Raw genomic sequence first — 16,485 nt, 5'->3', positions numbered from 1 at the left:
CAGTTCTTTTACCTGTCTGAAGGCCTTCTCCTGTGCTTGGGACCACCTCCACTGACTGTCTTTGTGCAGCAGCCCGTACAGGGGAGCAAGCATGCTGGAGAGGTCAGGCAAAAACTTCCCATAATAGTTCACTAAGCCCAAGAATGATCTTAGTTCAGCTACATTCTTTGGACTCGGGGCTTCTTTTACTGCCCTCACTTTCTCTTCCAGTGGGGACAGGCCCTGTGCAGAAATGCGATGACCCAGGTATGTCACGCTAGGGGCTTGGAAAACACACTTACTGCGCTTCAAACGCAACCCAGCTTCTGAGAGCTTCTTCAACACCTGCTCAAGGTTACGCAGATGCTCCTCTTCTGTTTTACCTGTAACTAAAATGTCATCCAAGTAAACAGCAACACCAGGAATGTTTTGCAGAAGATTGTCCATAGTGCGCTGAAAGATAGCCGGACTGGATGCAACGCCAAACACCAGGCGGTTGTACTTGAACAGCCCCTTGTGTGTGTTTATTGTCACATATTTTTTTGATTCCTCATCCAGCAGCAACTGCTGGTAAGCATGACTCATATCCAACTTTGTGAATGTCCGACCACCCGCCAGTGTGGCAAAAAGGTCATCCACTCGAGGCAGAGGGTAGGCGTCGAGCTGAGAGGCTTGGTTCACTGTCAGTTTGTAATCACCGCATATACGCACCCCTCCGTCCTCTTTCAACACTGGTACGATCGGGGCTGCCCAGTCCGAGAACTCTATTGGCTCAATGACCCCTATCTGTTGTAGTCTCTCCAACTCTGCTTCCACCTTGGCCTTCATGGCGTATGGTACAGTGCGTGGTTTGAAAAAGCGTGGCCGGGCAAAAGGGTCCACACACAGCTTCACAGTGGTGCCCCGGAGAGTGCCCAATTCATTCTTGAACACATCTGCATACTTTCCCAGTAACTCTGCTATTACCGTTACATACCTGATTTCCCTCCAGTTCAGGCGGATTTTCTGCAGACTAGGCCCCTCCCCTTTCACCACCAGCAGTGTTGCTGCAGCTTCTTGACCCTGATATGCTGCATGCACCTCTATAGCACCAAGCAGGGGAATGCATTCACCTGTGTACTGTCTAAGGCTTATCTCAGTCGCTTGGAGGGCTGGTGCCCCGCCCGAGTGCCACAAGCTGTGGTAGGTGGCTTGGCTGATCACCGAAGCTGAAGCCCCTGTATCCACCTCCATTTGTAGCTCCTTCCCATTTACCTGGATAGTGGCATAGATGGGCTCCGCACAGCACTTATTAAAGCCAACCAGATTAAACATGTTGAAAACACACTCATCCTCCTCAGGCGCCATGCCCTGCAGGTGATGAGTGTTTAGTTTGTGTTTTGTCTTCCATTCCTTCTTTGATTTCTCCTTAGTGCCCCTGCATTTCTTGGCTAAGTGCCCCTTTTTCTTGCAGTTATGGCAGGTACTGTCTTTGAAAACACAGTCCTTGGCAAAGTGTGCCCCCCCACACCGGTAACACTCCAAAAGCTCCCTCAGTTTGCCCCTCACACTCCGAGATACATGATGCACCTCGGTTGAGTGCATATTGTTGTTAGCTTTCCGAATGTCTTTAGTGTTATTAGCTGCCGTTTCTATTGCCTGAGCAATTTCCAAAGCTTTCTTAAAGTCCAGTGTGGGCTCCCCCAACAACCGACGCTGCATGCCATCATCATTTATACCACACACCAACCTGTCGCGGAGCATGTCATCCAGCACGCCTCCAAACTCACAGTGCTCCGATAGCTGTCTCAGCTCCGTCACATACGCAGCCACCGAAACTCCCGGCTTGTGTGAATGAGTGTGGAATTTGAACCGCTGAACAATCACGGAGGGTTTCGGGCAGTGATGATTTTGCACCAACGTCACCAGTTCTTTGAAACTGAAGTCCCCGGGCTTCCGAGGCGTCGTCAGGTTACGTATCAACTTGTAGGTCCTCGCTCCACACGCACTGAGAAGAACTGACCTTTTTTTTTTCTTCGTCCGAAATGTCGTTTGCCAAGAAAAAGTGTTCAAGCCTCTCGACATATTCAATCCAGTCGCCGTCTCCCTCGGCAAACTCCGTGAGCGATCCGATCGTAGCCATAGATGCGAAGTGGTAGTCCGACTGCAAAATCCGTAGCAAAAACTCAAAACTGTCCGCGTTCGGCTTTTATCCTCGTCGCCAAAAAGGTGTTATAACCTCAGGACAAAAATGCTCGGAAACTCAAGTGCCAGTTTTAGGACGTTTACTGACCACTTTTAGAAACAACCACAGCTAGTCGCACACATACAGGAAACTGTCCCACACATAACATTCCGGCAGGGAGAACCCTGAAAAACCTCTGAAGGTTCCGGGGTTCAACGCCCCCAAACATACATTAACAACAACACTGTCTATAACAGTATCAAACACACATCCTTTAGAGTTTTGAAATGGAAAGAGGAGCCACGGCATCCGGCAGTGATCTCACCTGAATATTGCCTCATTGGCACAACTGTCTCCTCGGCATCCCATTAGGAGACACGTTGGGTTGTATGTGTGTGTGTTTGTGTGCACGTGTCTGAGCACGCGCATGTGTGAATGGATGGACTTCATGAATGAAAGCTGGTTTTTTTTTTTTTTGGTTTTTTTTTTTTTTCCTGAGCTGCAGACAGGAGGTGAGATCATCTTGTTGGGATGGAGACTCCCCCCACCCACTTGCAACACCCTCCCATCGCACATCAATGCTGGTTGGTGCCAATCTTAATGAATCCCATCGACATACAATATGGATGAAGCAAACAGTACTGACAACCTGATTAATGAAAGTGCTGTCCAATATCAGCCTCCCCCAACAAACGGGAAGAAGTCACTCCGCAGTGCACATTGGCACAGGTGCACAAAAATGCAGACACACATCTTTCTTCAGTCATTAGAAAACTCCAAAAATGTCTGCCGCTCTGCTGTTGGCTTCCAGTCAACACGATGATGAAGCAAAGTGAAAATCATCTTTGCTTCTTATGTTCAACTTTGCCTTCAGCAGCAGAGTTGAGTGAGCTTTAATGATGAGCCACCTATTCAGCTACGTGTGAGTGAAAGTAACAATGAGTAACACAAGGGCCTCTCGATGAGGATCCATAAATAGCCTTTCAAGTAAGCCAGAAGCAACCCTCCCCCTCATTCTCTAGTCTACATCCCGCCACACACACACACGTATACCCTACCACCTTCCTGCTAACCGGACTTGGACAATCTGTGTCCACTTGGCACGAGGCCTCAAAAAACATACTGTATATTCAGCAGCAGAGCCGTGCATGCGCACATGCACACACATGACATTCCTCTTGACATTCTTCACTGCAGGAGTCTCTTAATTCCCTCCTACAGATTATGATACATGTTGCCAAACAATGCTGCATTTTTACATCAGCTTTTTGGATGGACGCCACAGTACCTCCACAGTAGTCCAACTGCTCTTTAGAAGTTTGATTTTCGTTTTAATATATATATGCAGAAAGAGTTTACGTTCTGGAGGTGTAATTTGCCAGGCAATCTGAATTCCAAATCTATTGTGTAATTATTTTAAAAGTAAATGGGATCCCCATCGAGTATCGTTCTTAAAAGCTGTCACTGTGCAGGCTGACGGCTTGTATCTAAAACACGCGATACCCTTCAGCGTTACTTCTGTTCTTGTTTCTGGTGGAGTTACCTCAACAGGAGCTGAAGCTGCATTGGTGGACATCAGAGGCAGCAGCGTTAATCCTTAGAGGCCTGAACATCACTGACGAGAGGCCTTCCTGCAACTACAAGGTCCACTGAATAAATCATGAAGAAAGTTTTAACGCAAAAAGATTGAAATAGAGGAAAAAAACAGAGTGTGCTTCTCTATTCAGACCGCCTTAAGACACAGTGAGAAGAGGATTGTAGATGGGGATTTCATAAAATAGCAAGACTGATTAAAGCTACTGAGTTTTCCTTGCAAAGCCCACAGTTTCTCCTTCATGTGATATTAAAACCCAAATGAAACATTCATAAACTACTTTTTGGCAAGGGTGTTTTGAATGTTCATTTGGGAGAGTAAGCTATGAGATAATGCTCCTTCACATTTGAAAATGAAAAGCATTAAAAATTACTATCAAAATAAAGTAATTAAATATTTAGAAGTACTGAAAAGGATAATTTAGTCTCTCACAGAGTCTGACTGTGTTAGTTATTAAATTGTTAATAGGCCCAGTATTAGTTTGCTATTGCTCTTGGTCCCCTTTGATGGACAGAATTATAAAAGAACTCTTGTTTTCAGTCTACTTCTTTATTACAAATCTTATTTCAAGCTTTAAAAAAAATGAAAACGTGTCTTGTTTTCACTTGGCGAGGATTCGGGTAGCACAGAATGACTCAAAGATGAATAAATGAAAACAGAAGCAATCAGTTTCTCCTTGCTCAGATTTCATGAGGGGCATCAAACTGAGCCGGCACAGTGATCTTTTTTTCATCGTGACTTCATACAGCATTCATTAGTAGGAGGAGAAAGTGGAGAATACTCGTGTTTGTGAGTGGTTTTCAGGTCTCTCCGTGGATTGTCTATGCGCTAGCTAGGATTTCCCTACTGTGTACAAGCGGCACAATGAGGTCATCGTTATGGATTTAAGCCCAGCACGGGCTTAATCTGGGAGATAAGGGCTGGATTTGGATTTACCACTCAAAAGGGTCATGTAGCTACAACCATTTACACTCTCAGTAAAGACAAAGCTCACCCACAGCATCCTCAGCTGTTTCACGGCCCTTTATGCTTTTTAGCTGGAGGTTCTCCACTGTTTACACAAATTATTCATCTTGCAGCATTTCTCTAAATGTCGGCAGTTTTAAGTTGTAATGTTGTTGTTCAGTGTCAATATTCCCATGAAATGGCTTGACAAAATCCTGAAACATCCTGGGAAAAAATGGATTGGATATGGTTAAAATGTTGCAAGTGTTACTTCTTTATTTTTGGTACTGTTAAAAACAAAAAGTCTGAAAATCCGATCTGATTGCAAGTTTAAAGGAAGCCCTCTGAACAATAGGTAGCGGAGACACTCTGTTTTTGTGAAATAATATAAAAAGTTTGTCCTCATCAGAGTTTCTCCTTTCTGTACTTTTAATAGTCTAGTTTTGTTTAAAATGTATTTGCATTTGTTGCATCCTGGATCTTGTTTGTATGATAGTTGGGGTGTTGGAGAACCATGTGTGCCCTGTACGCTGCAAGGCCTTGAAAATACCTTGAATAATAACTTTATTTAAGGTGAAGGCAGTTATCTGCTGGTGGCGTGGTTCCTCAAACAGAGCTGAGCTTTGTGTTAGAAAAAATGACAGTTGTTTAAATTAGTTTGATATTTTATTTCATTCAGGTTAATTATGGTCGCTTAGGGAAACAAATGACGCTGGGGGACAGTCCCATTTAGGTTCTGCATGTGCTGTCCTGTCTCACAGAAATGGGTCAGGAGAGATTGGAGATGATGATGATATAATTTTTTTTTTTTTAAACAAACAAAAAAAACGTCCTTCCTTCGTGTCCCTTTTGTGGCAGACGGAGTCTGCAGATTATCCATCAATTACTCTGCGCTCTGTTCAGAGGGCGTTAATAGGTTTTGAGGGGATTTAAATGGTGCTGTCCAGTCAAATGCTGCATGCTTTGAGAATGACATCATTTTGGTCACCTCACATGCCGGCTGACCCTCCTCCCTGCTCTAAGAGTAGCCTCACTCGAGCCCGTGTACCTGCGGTTGTCCCGTCTCTCACCGGACTGCACTCGTCACTCCAGATTTCTCCTCTGATAGGAGGGCATCAGCGCTCCCTCCCTCCCACACAGCCTCGCTTCGCTCTCTCCATCGCTCGTGTTTACTACAGCCTGGGAGAGACGGTCGTATAAATTGCCTGGGAGTGCGCATATCGCAGCATCCTCAGAGGGGAATTGAAAAGGGGGAGGAGGTGTAGGATCAAGAAAACAACCCAAACAAGGAAAAATATCTGCGTTTTCTATCGTTTCAAATTAACGCAGGAGAAAAACAGACCTCCACAGAGCCCTGCGATTGGAAACCCGCGCTGGATGTAGAGAAGGCTGAGCGCGGATGCTCGATACACGGACAGGAGGACAAGGGAGAAAATCAGAAAGGACCAATAAATCCTAGAGAGGAATAATCTTTTGCAGTCATCAGCGATGGACTCCAGTTATCGGCATTGAGGTAGGAATCGTCAAATTGGCTTCTTCCAGTCGAGTTGTTAGGCAGGTAAGCATGAGGAGAAGCGGGTGGTCTTTGCATAAAATAACACGTTACTTCTTTTATTTTTTTTCCCCAATTTAAAGTGCCATCGTGCGTTTGAGTGTAACTTCAGTGCTGTCAGTGATGCTCCACTGGCGCTCCGGGTCGTAACCGCAGGAGGTGCCAGGAGAGGCAATGATGCGCCTCCGATACATCCACAATGCGCTGGCCTGTAACAGACCGTAGTTGCTCCTGCGGCTCCCGCAGCTGACACCTCGAAATAAAGAAAGTGAGAAACGGAGCAGGACTATTAGGAGGCAGGATCAGTCGGATGTGACTGATGTGTACACCAGATGTGTCTTAGTGGTTGAGTTTCTCTTAGTGCATCACATAATAATGAGGGTGGTTTTTCCAGACTTGGGGGTTTGTTGTTAGTTTCTTGGATAATGAAATCTCCAGGCTGACTCTGCCTTGTTTCAGAGTCTCTGATTAATCTGAGGACAGGGAATTATGGATGTTTATATGCATCTTGGGTAAGTCGGCTAATAGCTCATTCATCAGACATCAGCACTTTACTTCTAGTGGGAGTGTCACAGTGGGATGGTTGATGTAGTCTAATGGTAATTCACTCAATTTCCCTCAAATTGACCTCCAAATTGACTGATGTAGAAATGCATGAAGTGCATCTCATAATAACTGAAATGGAAATTGATGAGCTCCAAGTTCGGGGTTTTAACAAAAGTATCCTGTTTTCTTATTGTGCAAGTTTATTGTCCCATCTACTCCAAAACTGTGCTCTGCATTGCTGTGACTGTTCCTCATATTCTGCTGGTTCTTTATCAAGAACTTGAACATGATGATGATAGTACTACGAACATTTTGACTTGTGTTCTTGTTTTACCGAGCATGTAAATCCTGTTGTTGCTTGTCCATCAAAGGAGTGGTTTACTTCAAGAGGCTCTGGTGAGAAATAATGCATTTTTCTTCTCCATTGAGTGTGCAGATGCTGCTGCCCTTGGAAAAATGTACAGCTTTCACGAACCCTGCAGAATTTGCTCATTATTTTGTAATCTTATCCATTTTAATGTCACTCGAGTAAGATGTGAATAAACAGCTGTCTCACCATTAGGACTACAGAGCAGCAGTGAGTTAATCCTGCCGAACTAAAAGCAATGCAACGCTAAGCATGTAATACTCTGTATCAGTGTGATACCTAACAGTGTCAGTTTATTCTAAGAACGGGGGGTTGGTCTCTTTATTTTCTGTGCCCTCCACTGAAGGCTTAGCTATTATGCTGCAGACAGAATGTTCTTTTATCTCATAACCATTTTTCACATTTTAGTGTTTTATATCTACCGACTGGCATCTACCCAGTTGATGTCAGTCTCCCGACTACAGGGTACATGTGGACTGACACCTGTCTGTGTTTGTAAGAAATGCAGAAAACGATTATTGTCTGTGGATTTTTGTATCTATATATTTTTATTCTGATCTTGAACTCCATCTTTTCCTTTGGTATCTGTGGAGGAAGTCAAAACCTTTAAAATGCAGTTTGGTGATATTGATGAGAGGCTCAGGAAGATGTGCTTTGTCTGCCTATCAGACTTAGACTACAGACTTGTGTTGCACATATGACGTCATAGTAGCCAAAGCTTCTTTTTTTTCTTTTACTTAAAATGGAGCTAAAGATGACTACGCTCTCCTGCAAAATCAGCCACTACTGACAACTTTCAGAAAGAGTTCATTTAATCTTGATTTCACTCATATTATTTTATTTAAATTCCCTTCTTTCCCTCTTTTCCAGTTTTCTTCAGTTATTCTGATGACCACAGTCACTCATGGCCCTCATGCATGAACCTCGCGCCCCATCGCCCTCTCTTTCCGGCTTCAACACACCCCTCTCCGATCCTCCGTCTTTTCGCCGCCTCGATGCCGAAACACCCTGCACGCCAGAAATGGACTTGACCCCAACCCAGTGCGTTCTTCGCAACGTCCTCTCCATAGACACCGGAGGTGCTGTGGAACCCGGGGGTGGAGGAAGAGAGGGGCACACTACTGGACACAACCAGACACCCTGCGAGGAACAACAGGAGCACTTTGCCAACAGTGTCCTGAAACTCCATGAACACGATGGCGGTCCTGGAAGGACGGAGGGAGAGGGACCGGATATGGACAGCAGTGCGGTCAGGAGCCAGGCGAATGACGCCAGGTTACAGTGCCAGTCTACAGGAGGGGGAGGAGGGTTTTTGGAGGGGTTGTTTGGGTGTCTGCGGCCTGTCTGGACAATGATCGGCAAAGCCTACTCCACAGAGCACAAGCATGACCTGGACGGTGAGTCGAACCATCAGATTTATTTCAGTGTAAATGACTGAACACAAATATGCCTGAATTCTCACTTTTGCTTTTGCAATAAAAAAACAACCCCTAGCTCTCAATTAAATTTAATGATAAGCTTTGATATGCTAATTAAATGATCTTATCCCCCAGTTTAATTACATTAAACAGACAGTAGGTAAATGACTCCCGCAAAGGCCACGTTGTAAACAAACCCCTTCCTGACATGAACGAGCTGCAGCCAGCGAGGGAGACTCTATCAGAGCTGTAAAGGGCTTATTTTCCCCTGATATTCCCCCCCCCCATCCTTTTTCCTGCTCGTGCCCACCACCCACTACCACCCCCACAGTGAAACTAGCTCCCTGTGACGCTGTGTTGTTTATGTGTGCAGCCACTACAATAGCGCAGGGCTCCCCTGAGACCCCTCTGCCAAATCTGCCTCATGAATTATGCATGGCCATGCTCTGACCCTGCGCCTCTCATCTCTATTAACACAAACCTGACACACGCATGAGGATGAACGCGTGCACACATAAACACGTCCGCAAATAGAAACATTTCATATCTGCCGCTGACATAAACGCATAAAGTCATATAAGGTGCCAAAAACAAAAGTTGATGAAATAAATAGAGCATCAGACATCAGGCACCAAGGTGGCAGCTTTACACTTCTCCTCATCTTTATTGCCTTCTGATGTTTTATCATCCATTTGACTTCCACGTATCCCCTCTCCTCCCCTCCTTTTTCCATCCCTCATTGTCTCCCTTCCTCTCCTTTTCATCCCGTGCTGTTATCACTCCCAGCCCATCTGCACCTCGCTGTTCCCCTCCTCTCTGCGCCATCACGGGGAGTCTCACGCACACCAATAAGAGCAAAACGGATATTATAAAAGTGAAATAAATGGGCCTTTTGTAACCAAATCCTCAGCCACTATATAACAACACCGACTCTTTTTTTCAGTATTGACTGGAACTAACAATATATATCTGTAAAAAGCTGGTCCTCTATTGATTCTGAAGGACTGAAGGTATCTGGTAATGCGCTAAATTGTCCCCTCTTTTTTTTTGTTTCAAATGAAACAAAGACACACGGAGATTCTGGTTTATCAGATGTGGCTTCATGTCTTTATTGAGGAAAATTTGAGGGGCTCATTAGAGACTGAGCCCACAATCAATCACCGGCATTAATCATTCATTTCATCCTTATTAATATGATAAATGTGTCTGAAGCTTCTTTCCCCGGGTTAAAAACAGCAGCAGGGTAGGCTGTCTATCTTCTCTCTATTAACAGTCTGTCTTCAGCCACATGGACCCCTGCTGACCGGTGGGGAATCCCCCTCCCATCTTTTCTCTTTGCACACAGACACACACACACGAGTGCTATCCAACCACCTCCCGTTCACCATACATCCACATTCAGACTCTGAAATTCCCTCCCTCTTCCAGCCCCCTCCCGAGCGCTGGACCCCTGTTTTGCGTCAGCCCCACAATGGCACTAAGGAGGATTTAAGAGGCTGAGAGAGAATTAACCGCAGGAGATTAGAGCTTTATGTCTGTCTGCCTGCACACCCCAGGCTTAGGTTAAGGTGAGGTTCAACAGCAGAACAAGATATCAACTGGGGATTCCGTTTTGAGATTTTACTCTAACGGGTTTAGCCTTTCGTTGCAGCACGCCAGCGACTGTAATGATGCTGGATGTTTCACGTGTTAGCAGGTTTGGGTTTATACTCGGTCTTTTTGGTGTTTTATGTTTGCTGTACTTACACACAGCAGTGTAAACACTGATGTTTAGCAAATGTCATGTTTACCACATATATCGCTTAGTAAGGATGCTAAAAACACACAAACCAGACAAAAAGTGGGGGGATCCCCAGTGTTTCGAGGATGTGTCACCTTGAAAACTTGTAGCAATGTCTCAGCGACCCACTTTGAACCACAAAGAGAAGTTGTCAGGGAATCATTAAGGTCCCTATTACTCATTCATTAGAGAGAATACATATCAGTTTAAAAGCTGCTGAGATTTTAAAGTATATTAGACAAACGACACAAGGGGCCTAATCTGTGTCACATCAAATGTCCCATAGTCTGGTAGCCAGGCTGACTTTTCAACATCACCAAACAAAGACCTGCAGCTACTTTCAAGCATCATTTTGCAGCAGAGTTTCATCATTCAGCATGACAAAACATGTCAGTAGACATTAGTGAAACCATTCCTTTCTTCTATATGCGCTTTTTTTTTTCTGGCTTCAGAGGAGTGGGAAGTCCCATTCGAGGAGATATCGGACCTGCAGTGGGTGGGCAGCGGAGCCCAGGGCGCCGTCTTCCTCGGTAGATTGCACGGCCAGGAAGTGGCTGTGAAGAAAGTGCGGAACATCAAAGAGACAGACATCAAGCACCTGCGGAAGCTCAAACATCCCAACATCATCACCTTCAAGTAAGCAGATGTGATCACTTGGCTTAGGTGGAAATAGAGAGGCTATCAATAATGGTTTCAGTCATTTTGAATAGGAAGAATGTTCTTTGATGGAATAAGATGAACATTTGGGCACTTAAGCTTTCATTTGTCTACATTTGTAACGGCAAACATTGCAAATTCAAACATAACCTTTCTTTACTCTGTCAGAGGTATCTGTACCCAGGCTCCTTGTTATTGTATCATCATGGAGTACTGCGCCCAGGGACAGCTGTACGAGGTGCTGAGAGCAGGGAGGAAGATCACGCCATCCCTGCTCATGGACTGGGCCATGGGCATCGCTGGAGGCATGAACTATCTTCACCTCCACAAAATCATCCACAGAGACCTCAAATCACCCAAGTGAGCTTTTTCTTTTTCTTTTTCTTTTTATATATACATCTAAGTTTAATTTTTTTTAATTTACGTTTTAGTGCATTATAGAAACAGTGGAAGGGTGAAGAAGCAATGAAAGAGATGCAGTGACTTCTAGATTAAAAGAAAAATAACAGAAGTGGGTCTTTCTCCATTCTGTTTGTTTTAAATAACCCACAAATGTTAATGCTTTACCCTTTGAAAACCTACTAGGAGAGGTTTTTGTCATATTTCAGACTTCTTATAAATCAAAATACTGGGTTTGCATCAAAAGTTAGTGAGGCTGGTCTCTGCCTTGCAGCTACCCTTGGAAAAGCCCAGAAAGTATTCTAATGGTTGTTAAATGTCTTTAATGCTGTATAAGAGTACAAGGAGCTGGTCACATGTTGTCTTTGTGGGGGAAAAAGTTCAGATTTGTGATGCTTATATCCCAAACCACAGCTTCAGAACCACTACTTTAGTTAATTGCAATTAACAGCTATGATCATTTGTATGATTTGTGAGGAAATTAATGTGAAAGTCCCCAAATGCCTCACCACTGGTCAGGGTTTGACAAAACATGAAGTGCTAATGTGTTTTATTACTGACTGTTTAAACCTGATGGATGGGATGTTTCATTCCAGCATACTGATCACCTATGACGATGCAGTGAAGATCTCTGACTTTGGCACATCTAAGGAGCTCAATGACAAGAGCACTAAGATGTCCTTTGCTGGCACTGTAGCCTGGATGGCCCCCGAGGTCATACGTAATGAACCAGTCTCGGAGAAGGTGGATATTTGGTGAGTGTCATAACTCCTCTGAACTGTCCCTTTGCATTATTGAAATTTTACCATAAGAGTTTTCTTATCTGTCACCAAATCAACACAGAATCTCATTAGTTGCCGTCTACTACGGTGCAGAGTGAAGGATCCTGTTCCCAGCCAATCTTTTCAGCATTACAATATCTCATTACATGAAATTCTATAGGGTCTCTGCTATTTCTGATGGGTTGCCCTCTTATGAGCACTGATTTTTTTTTTCCCCCCTCCACACTCTCTGCCTCTCTTTTTCTCCTATACTGTATTCCTCCACCAGTCTTCCTCTGTGTCCTGAAAGAAACGCTAGCTAATTTAATAATTGATTTGCCAGATGCTGCAGTGCTCAGGAGAGGCTGGAATAACCTTCCGAGCCTATGGATGCTTTGGCCCAGAGCCAGCAGTGCATTAGCAGAGAAGTGAAAATAGGATTAAAAAGCTTTTGATGTAGAAGCAAAGCAAAACATGGGTGTGTACTGCACAGTTTTGTTTAAATATATGTAAATCGCTTAGCAGTACTGTTTCTGACAGGAGTGCCGGAGGAGGAGAGGCTGTTGTTAAGGATTTACATGTGTTGTACATATTTGATTTAGTTATGACATACATTTCCTGAATGTTTTTAACGTTCTTCACGAGTCGAGAGAAAAAGACTTCCACAAATAATTTCTAAGCCAAGGGGAAAATACATGCAGTGCCTTGGGATCATCAGTACATATTCTCCTTTAATATAAAAAATCGTGAACATGGAGATGGAAGGACTCATTTTGAAACACAACATCATAAACCAACCTAACCTTATGTTAAGGTGCTGTTGGCACCTTGGATATTGTACACGGTCTCCATCGCAACCCAGAGAATCACCAGCAACAGACTTTCCTTAGTTACCGTCCCCACGGGTGCGCTCTCTTCTTCTTCTAGTGCTAAACTGAAACAGTGAAGCGTAATGGAACAAGTGTTATTATGGCTCTTATCGGCTGTATTTCTTGAATCGTTAAAATGATTAGCGAACATTGTTTCTTCCAGAATTAATTAAAATATCCCATAAAACATTAGAAAAATTAGAGCTGGTTCACATGATCCACAACTTCCTACATAATCCTTATTTATAAGCCAGAGTTGAAATGGTAATGTTGAGGACTGCCACTTTTAATGACATCATAGATGACATAGGAGCAGAAAAAACATCAATACTCTGTCATTTCTTTAAAAGTAGTCGTCAGAAACGTTTCTCCAGATGTCTTGAATGTCATTCAAAGCTCTTCTTTCTGCCTTTTTCTGCCTTTCTATGCTGTATTTTTTTTATTTATGACAGAATCTTTCAATAAATCTCTTTCAATAAATTCCCATTTTCCTTCCTCCTGCTGCTTGCTAGATATTTTATCTTTCATGGCCAGTTCTCTTCGAACCTTAGAGACGATTGTGTGAGAAAATCCAGTAGATCTGCAGCTTCTGAAATCTATGAGTACTTCCCTAAATGCACCGAGTTTCTTCCATGTGATTGGCTGGTTATATATTCAGTATATAAGGGGAATTATAGGTTCGCTTTAAGTTTAAGTCATCAAAGACTCCCTATAAGGCACTGGAGCTTTTGCTTGTGGTATCCATCAGAAACAGCTGCTGGAATAGCTCAGAAAGCAAGATTTCCTTCTCACAGGAAGTTAAAAGTGTGACATTTCTGTGAGGCTGCCTTTTATCTGCCAACTTCACATCTTTATCCAAATGTCTGGAGGAAAGAAACATGGCTCGTATCTCTGCAGGTCATTTGGTGTTGTGCTGTGGGAGATGTTGACAGGAGAGGTGCCGTACAAGGATGTGGACTCCTCCGCTATCATCTGGGGAGTGGGCAACAACAGTCTGCAGCTGCCCGTGCCCGACACCTGTCCAGAGAGCTTCAAACTGCTGCTGAGGCAATGCTGGTGAGCAGACGTGAAGGGAGACGAAATTGGAGGGAAGAAAAAAGATAAAATCGTTGAGAGGAAAGATGCTTTAAGAAGGTGGAAAGAATAAATGTCACACACAGAGGGGGACGCTAATAAAGCCATGATTTAAACTGTTCACAGGAACTGCAAGCCCAGAAATAGACCTTCGTTTCGACAGATTCTCCTGCATCTGGACATTGCCTCAGCGGATATATTGTCAACCCCACAAGAAACTTACTTTAAGTCTCAGGTAAGCTTCTTTTGCCCTTTTTATAGTTTCATTATTCTCTTCAGACAATCTGACCTGAATGGAAGATGCTCACATGCTTTCTTACGTTTCTTTTTAGCTTCTCTCTCTTCTCTCTCTGTGCACTCACAGGTGTATTGTTATAAGATTGACCCAAGGAAATATGAACCAGACCACAGAGACGGGCCTTTTTGTTAAGCATTATTTTTCAGAGCCAGTTTACACAATGTTGGGGTCACCCAGTAAAATTCAGACCTTGTAGCTTATTTTTAAAACAAATAAATATTGAGAATATGAGCTCTGTATGTCTGTTCGAACATCAGCCAGCATCACTAACAGTCATTTGTGGCATTTGTTCCCATTGTGCTGCGTAACTACAGCCAGAGCAGGCAGCTGCACACATGGGAGCACTAATAATACCTGTCCTCTCATTCACAACATATTATTGTGAGTTCCTCAGTCTCTGACCGTAGATCAGGACTCGCATGTAACAGGGAATAAAGAAAACATTTTACTGTCTTCGTGATATCACAGTGTAGTTCAGTAACACCGGGTGTCTGCCTCTGAGTGCGCGTGGAGACGCAAGGATACGACAAACATATTCGACCTCTGCAAACGAAACTGGATGAAGGAGAATCACAGATGTATAATTGTGTGGAAGATATGTTGTTGCTCAGCCATGCGGATCCATTTATAACTCAAGCATGTATAATTATGAGACACGCTTGTGCACACAGACTCACAAAATAAATAAGATTTTCTGTCCCTTTTTAGAGTAATCCACTGCTTCTCCCTCTGGTTATATCTCATGGTGCAAAACATAAACCTCTTTCATTTTCTCCACTTATCCTTGATCCTTTATTTCTCCCTGTCCCCCTTCCCCCCCCTGCAGCCCTCTGCAGTTTCTCCCCTCTCTGCCCCATAATGGATTTTTCTTGTGACGTTAGAAAGAAGTATTTGCTGCTGGAGTGTATTGATTGGTTTAATGGTAGGGAGCTGAGAGCAAGGAGAGAGAGGAGAAAGAGGGGGACTGGAGACAGGAGACTGCAGAGAGTCCATTAGCTTAATAAGAAGAGCATCCTTTATGCACAGATATACACACACATGCACGTGCATGTACACACACACACTCATAAATCTGACTTCCCTTCTCCTTTGATATGACAGTTATCAGATAACAGCTGTCATCCTGCACTGTGTACAAAAAAAAAGTGTGTACTGCATTTTTTTGTGGTGGGGGGGGGTTTGGGGTTTTTTGCCTTTCATGTCAATTCTTGTTCAGTTTTGCTCCATCAGTACTGATTATCATCTGACAGCCTAATGGATTTTGTCTCAGTGATATATACACGAGTCGCTGTGCAAATTATGAGGGTTTTTTGGTAGAAGATCAAGGTTGGGTTTACTCATAGCATTGAAATCATTTTTCATTAAGCTCATTTTCATGACTCATAAACTTGAGTCATATAAATTATCTCAGTGACAAACAGGAACTGTTTCATCTTCCAAGTGTGCAAATCTAATAAATGCAACAGTTAAAAAAAACAGAAAGAAAGGAAAAAAATGTGAATGTGCAATGAAGCATGTTTGATCACCCCACTGTTCTACTACAGGCTGCTGACCTCTGGTGACTTTATTAATAAAGGTGGCTCTGGGTTTTTGAATGTCTGTACATGCATGTATATTTTAAATTTAATAGCAAGTGCAGCATTTTATCAGGTTGACAAGGATGTTTTTCTACCTGATGTTATAAACTGTTCATTTGCACTTGCACTCGTTCTGATGGATATGTGGTGTTTTGTGTGTTCTGCCAGGCGGAGTGGAGAGATGAGGTGAGACATCATTTTGAGAAGATTAAGTCCGAGGGCACGTGTCTTCACCGGCTGGACGAGGAGCTGATAAAACGGCGCAGGGAAGAACTGAGGTAAGATGTACCTCAGTGAGATTGATATTATCATCTGTATTAGTTTATATTTGGCAGTGTAGCTCTGGGCTTCAACTTCACCGTTTTTCGTGTAAACACATGGAAAGCTGGAGGCAGACAGAGCAGTAGGAACTGAACAGAGTGAACTTTACTGACTGCAGATATGCCTTTAATTCAGAAACAACAGGAAAAGCAAGAGCTGGGGTACAGGTGGGTTGTAAAGTGGC

The 16,485-nt window shown here is 43.6% G+C and overlaps 1 protein-coding gene across 2 annotated transcripts in view; it reads left to right on the top strand.

Moving 5' to 3' along the window:
• The window catches only part of LOC146670566 (mitogen-activated protein kinase kinase kinase 12-like), a 33,576-nt gene that overhangs the window by 10,950 nt on the left and 6,141 nt on the right, over positions 1 to 16,485 (top strand). Inside the window, exons 2-9 of one of the 2 annotated variants that reach the window (XM_085407569.1) lie at positions 6,012 to 6,195; positions 8,018 to 8,544; positions 10,798 to 10,981; positions 11,171 to 11,362; positions 11,998 to 12,156; positions 13,929 to 14,087; positions 14,232 to 14,340; positions 16,149 to 16,258. In XM_085407569.1, the coding sequence (XP_085263695.1) occupies positions 8,052 to 8,544; positions 10,798 to 10,981; positions 11,171 to 11,362; positions 11,998 to 12,156; positions 13,929 to 14,087; positions 14,232 to 14,340; positions 16,149 to 16,258 (1,406 nt within the window). In that variant the 5' untranslated portion in view covers positions 6,012 to 6,195; positions 8,018 to 8,051. The remainder of the gene's footprint in view (positions 1 to 6,011; positions 6,196 to 8,017; positions 8,545 to 10,797; positions 10,982 to 11,170; positions 11,363 to 11,997; positions 12,157 to 13,928; positions 14,088 to 14,231; positions 14,341 to 16,148; positions 16,259 to 16,485) is intronic. The other variant, XM_085407570.1, reaches the window with a different exon arrangement.

This window comes from Rhamphochromis longiceps, linkage group LG5 (assembly GCF_057381845.1).
Source record: "Rhamphochromis longiceps isolate RC_006_pf linkage group LG5, R_longiceps_female_GT1.1, whole genome shotgun sequence".
Lineage (NCBI taxonomy): Eukaryota > Metazoa > Chordata > Actinopteri > Cichliformes > Cichlidae > Rhamphochromis > Rhamphochromis longiceps.
The sequence above is the reverse complement of the archived record's forward strand: the minus strand, read 5'-3'. Positions and strand labels throughout refer to the sequence as shown.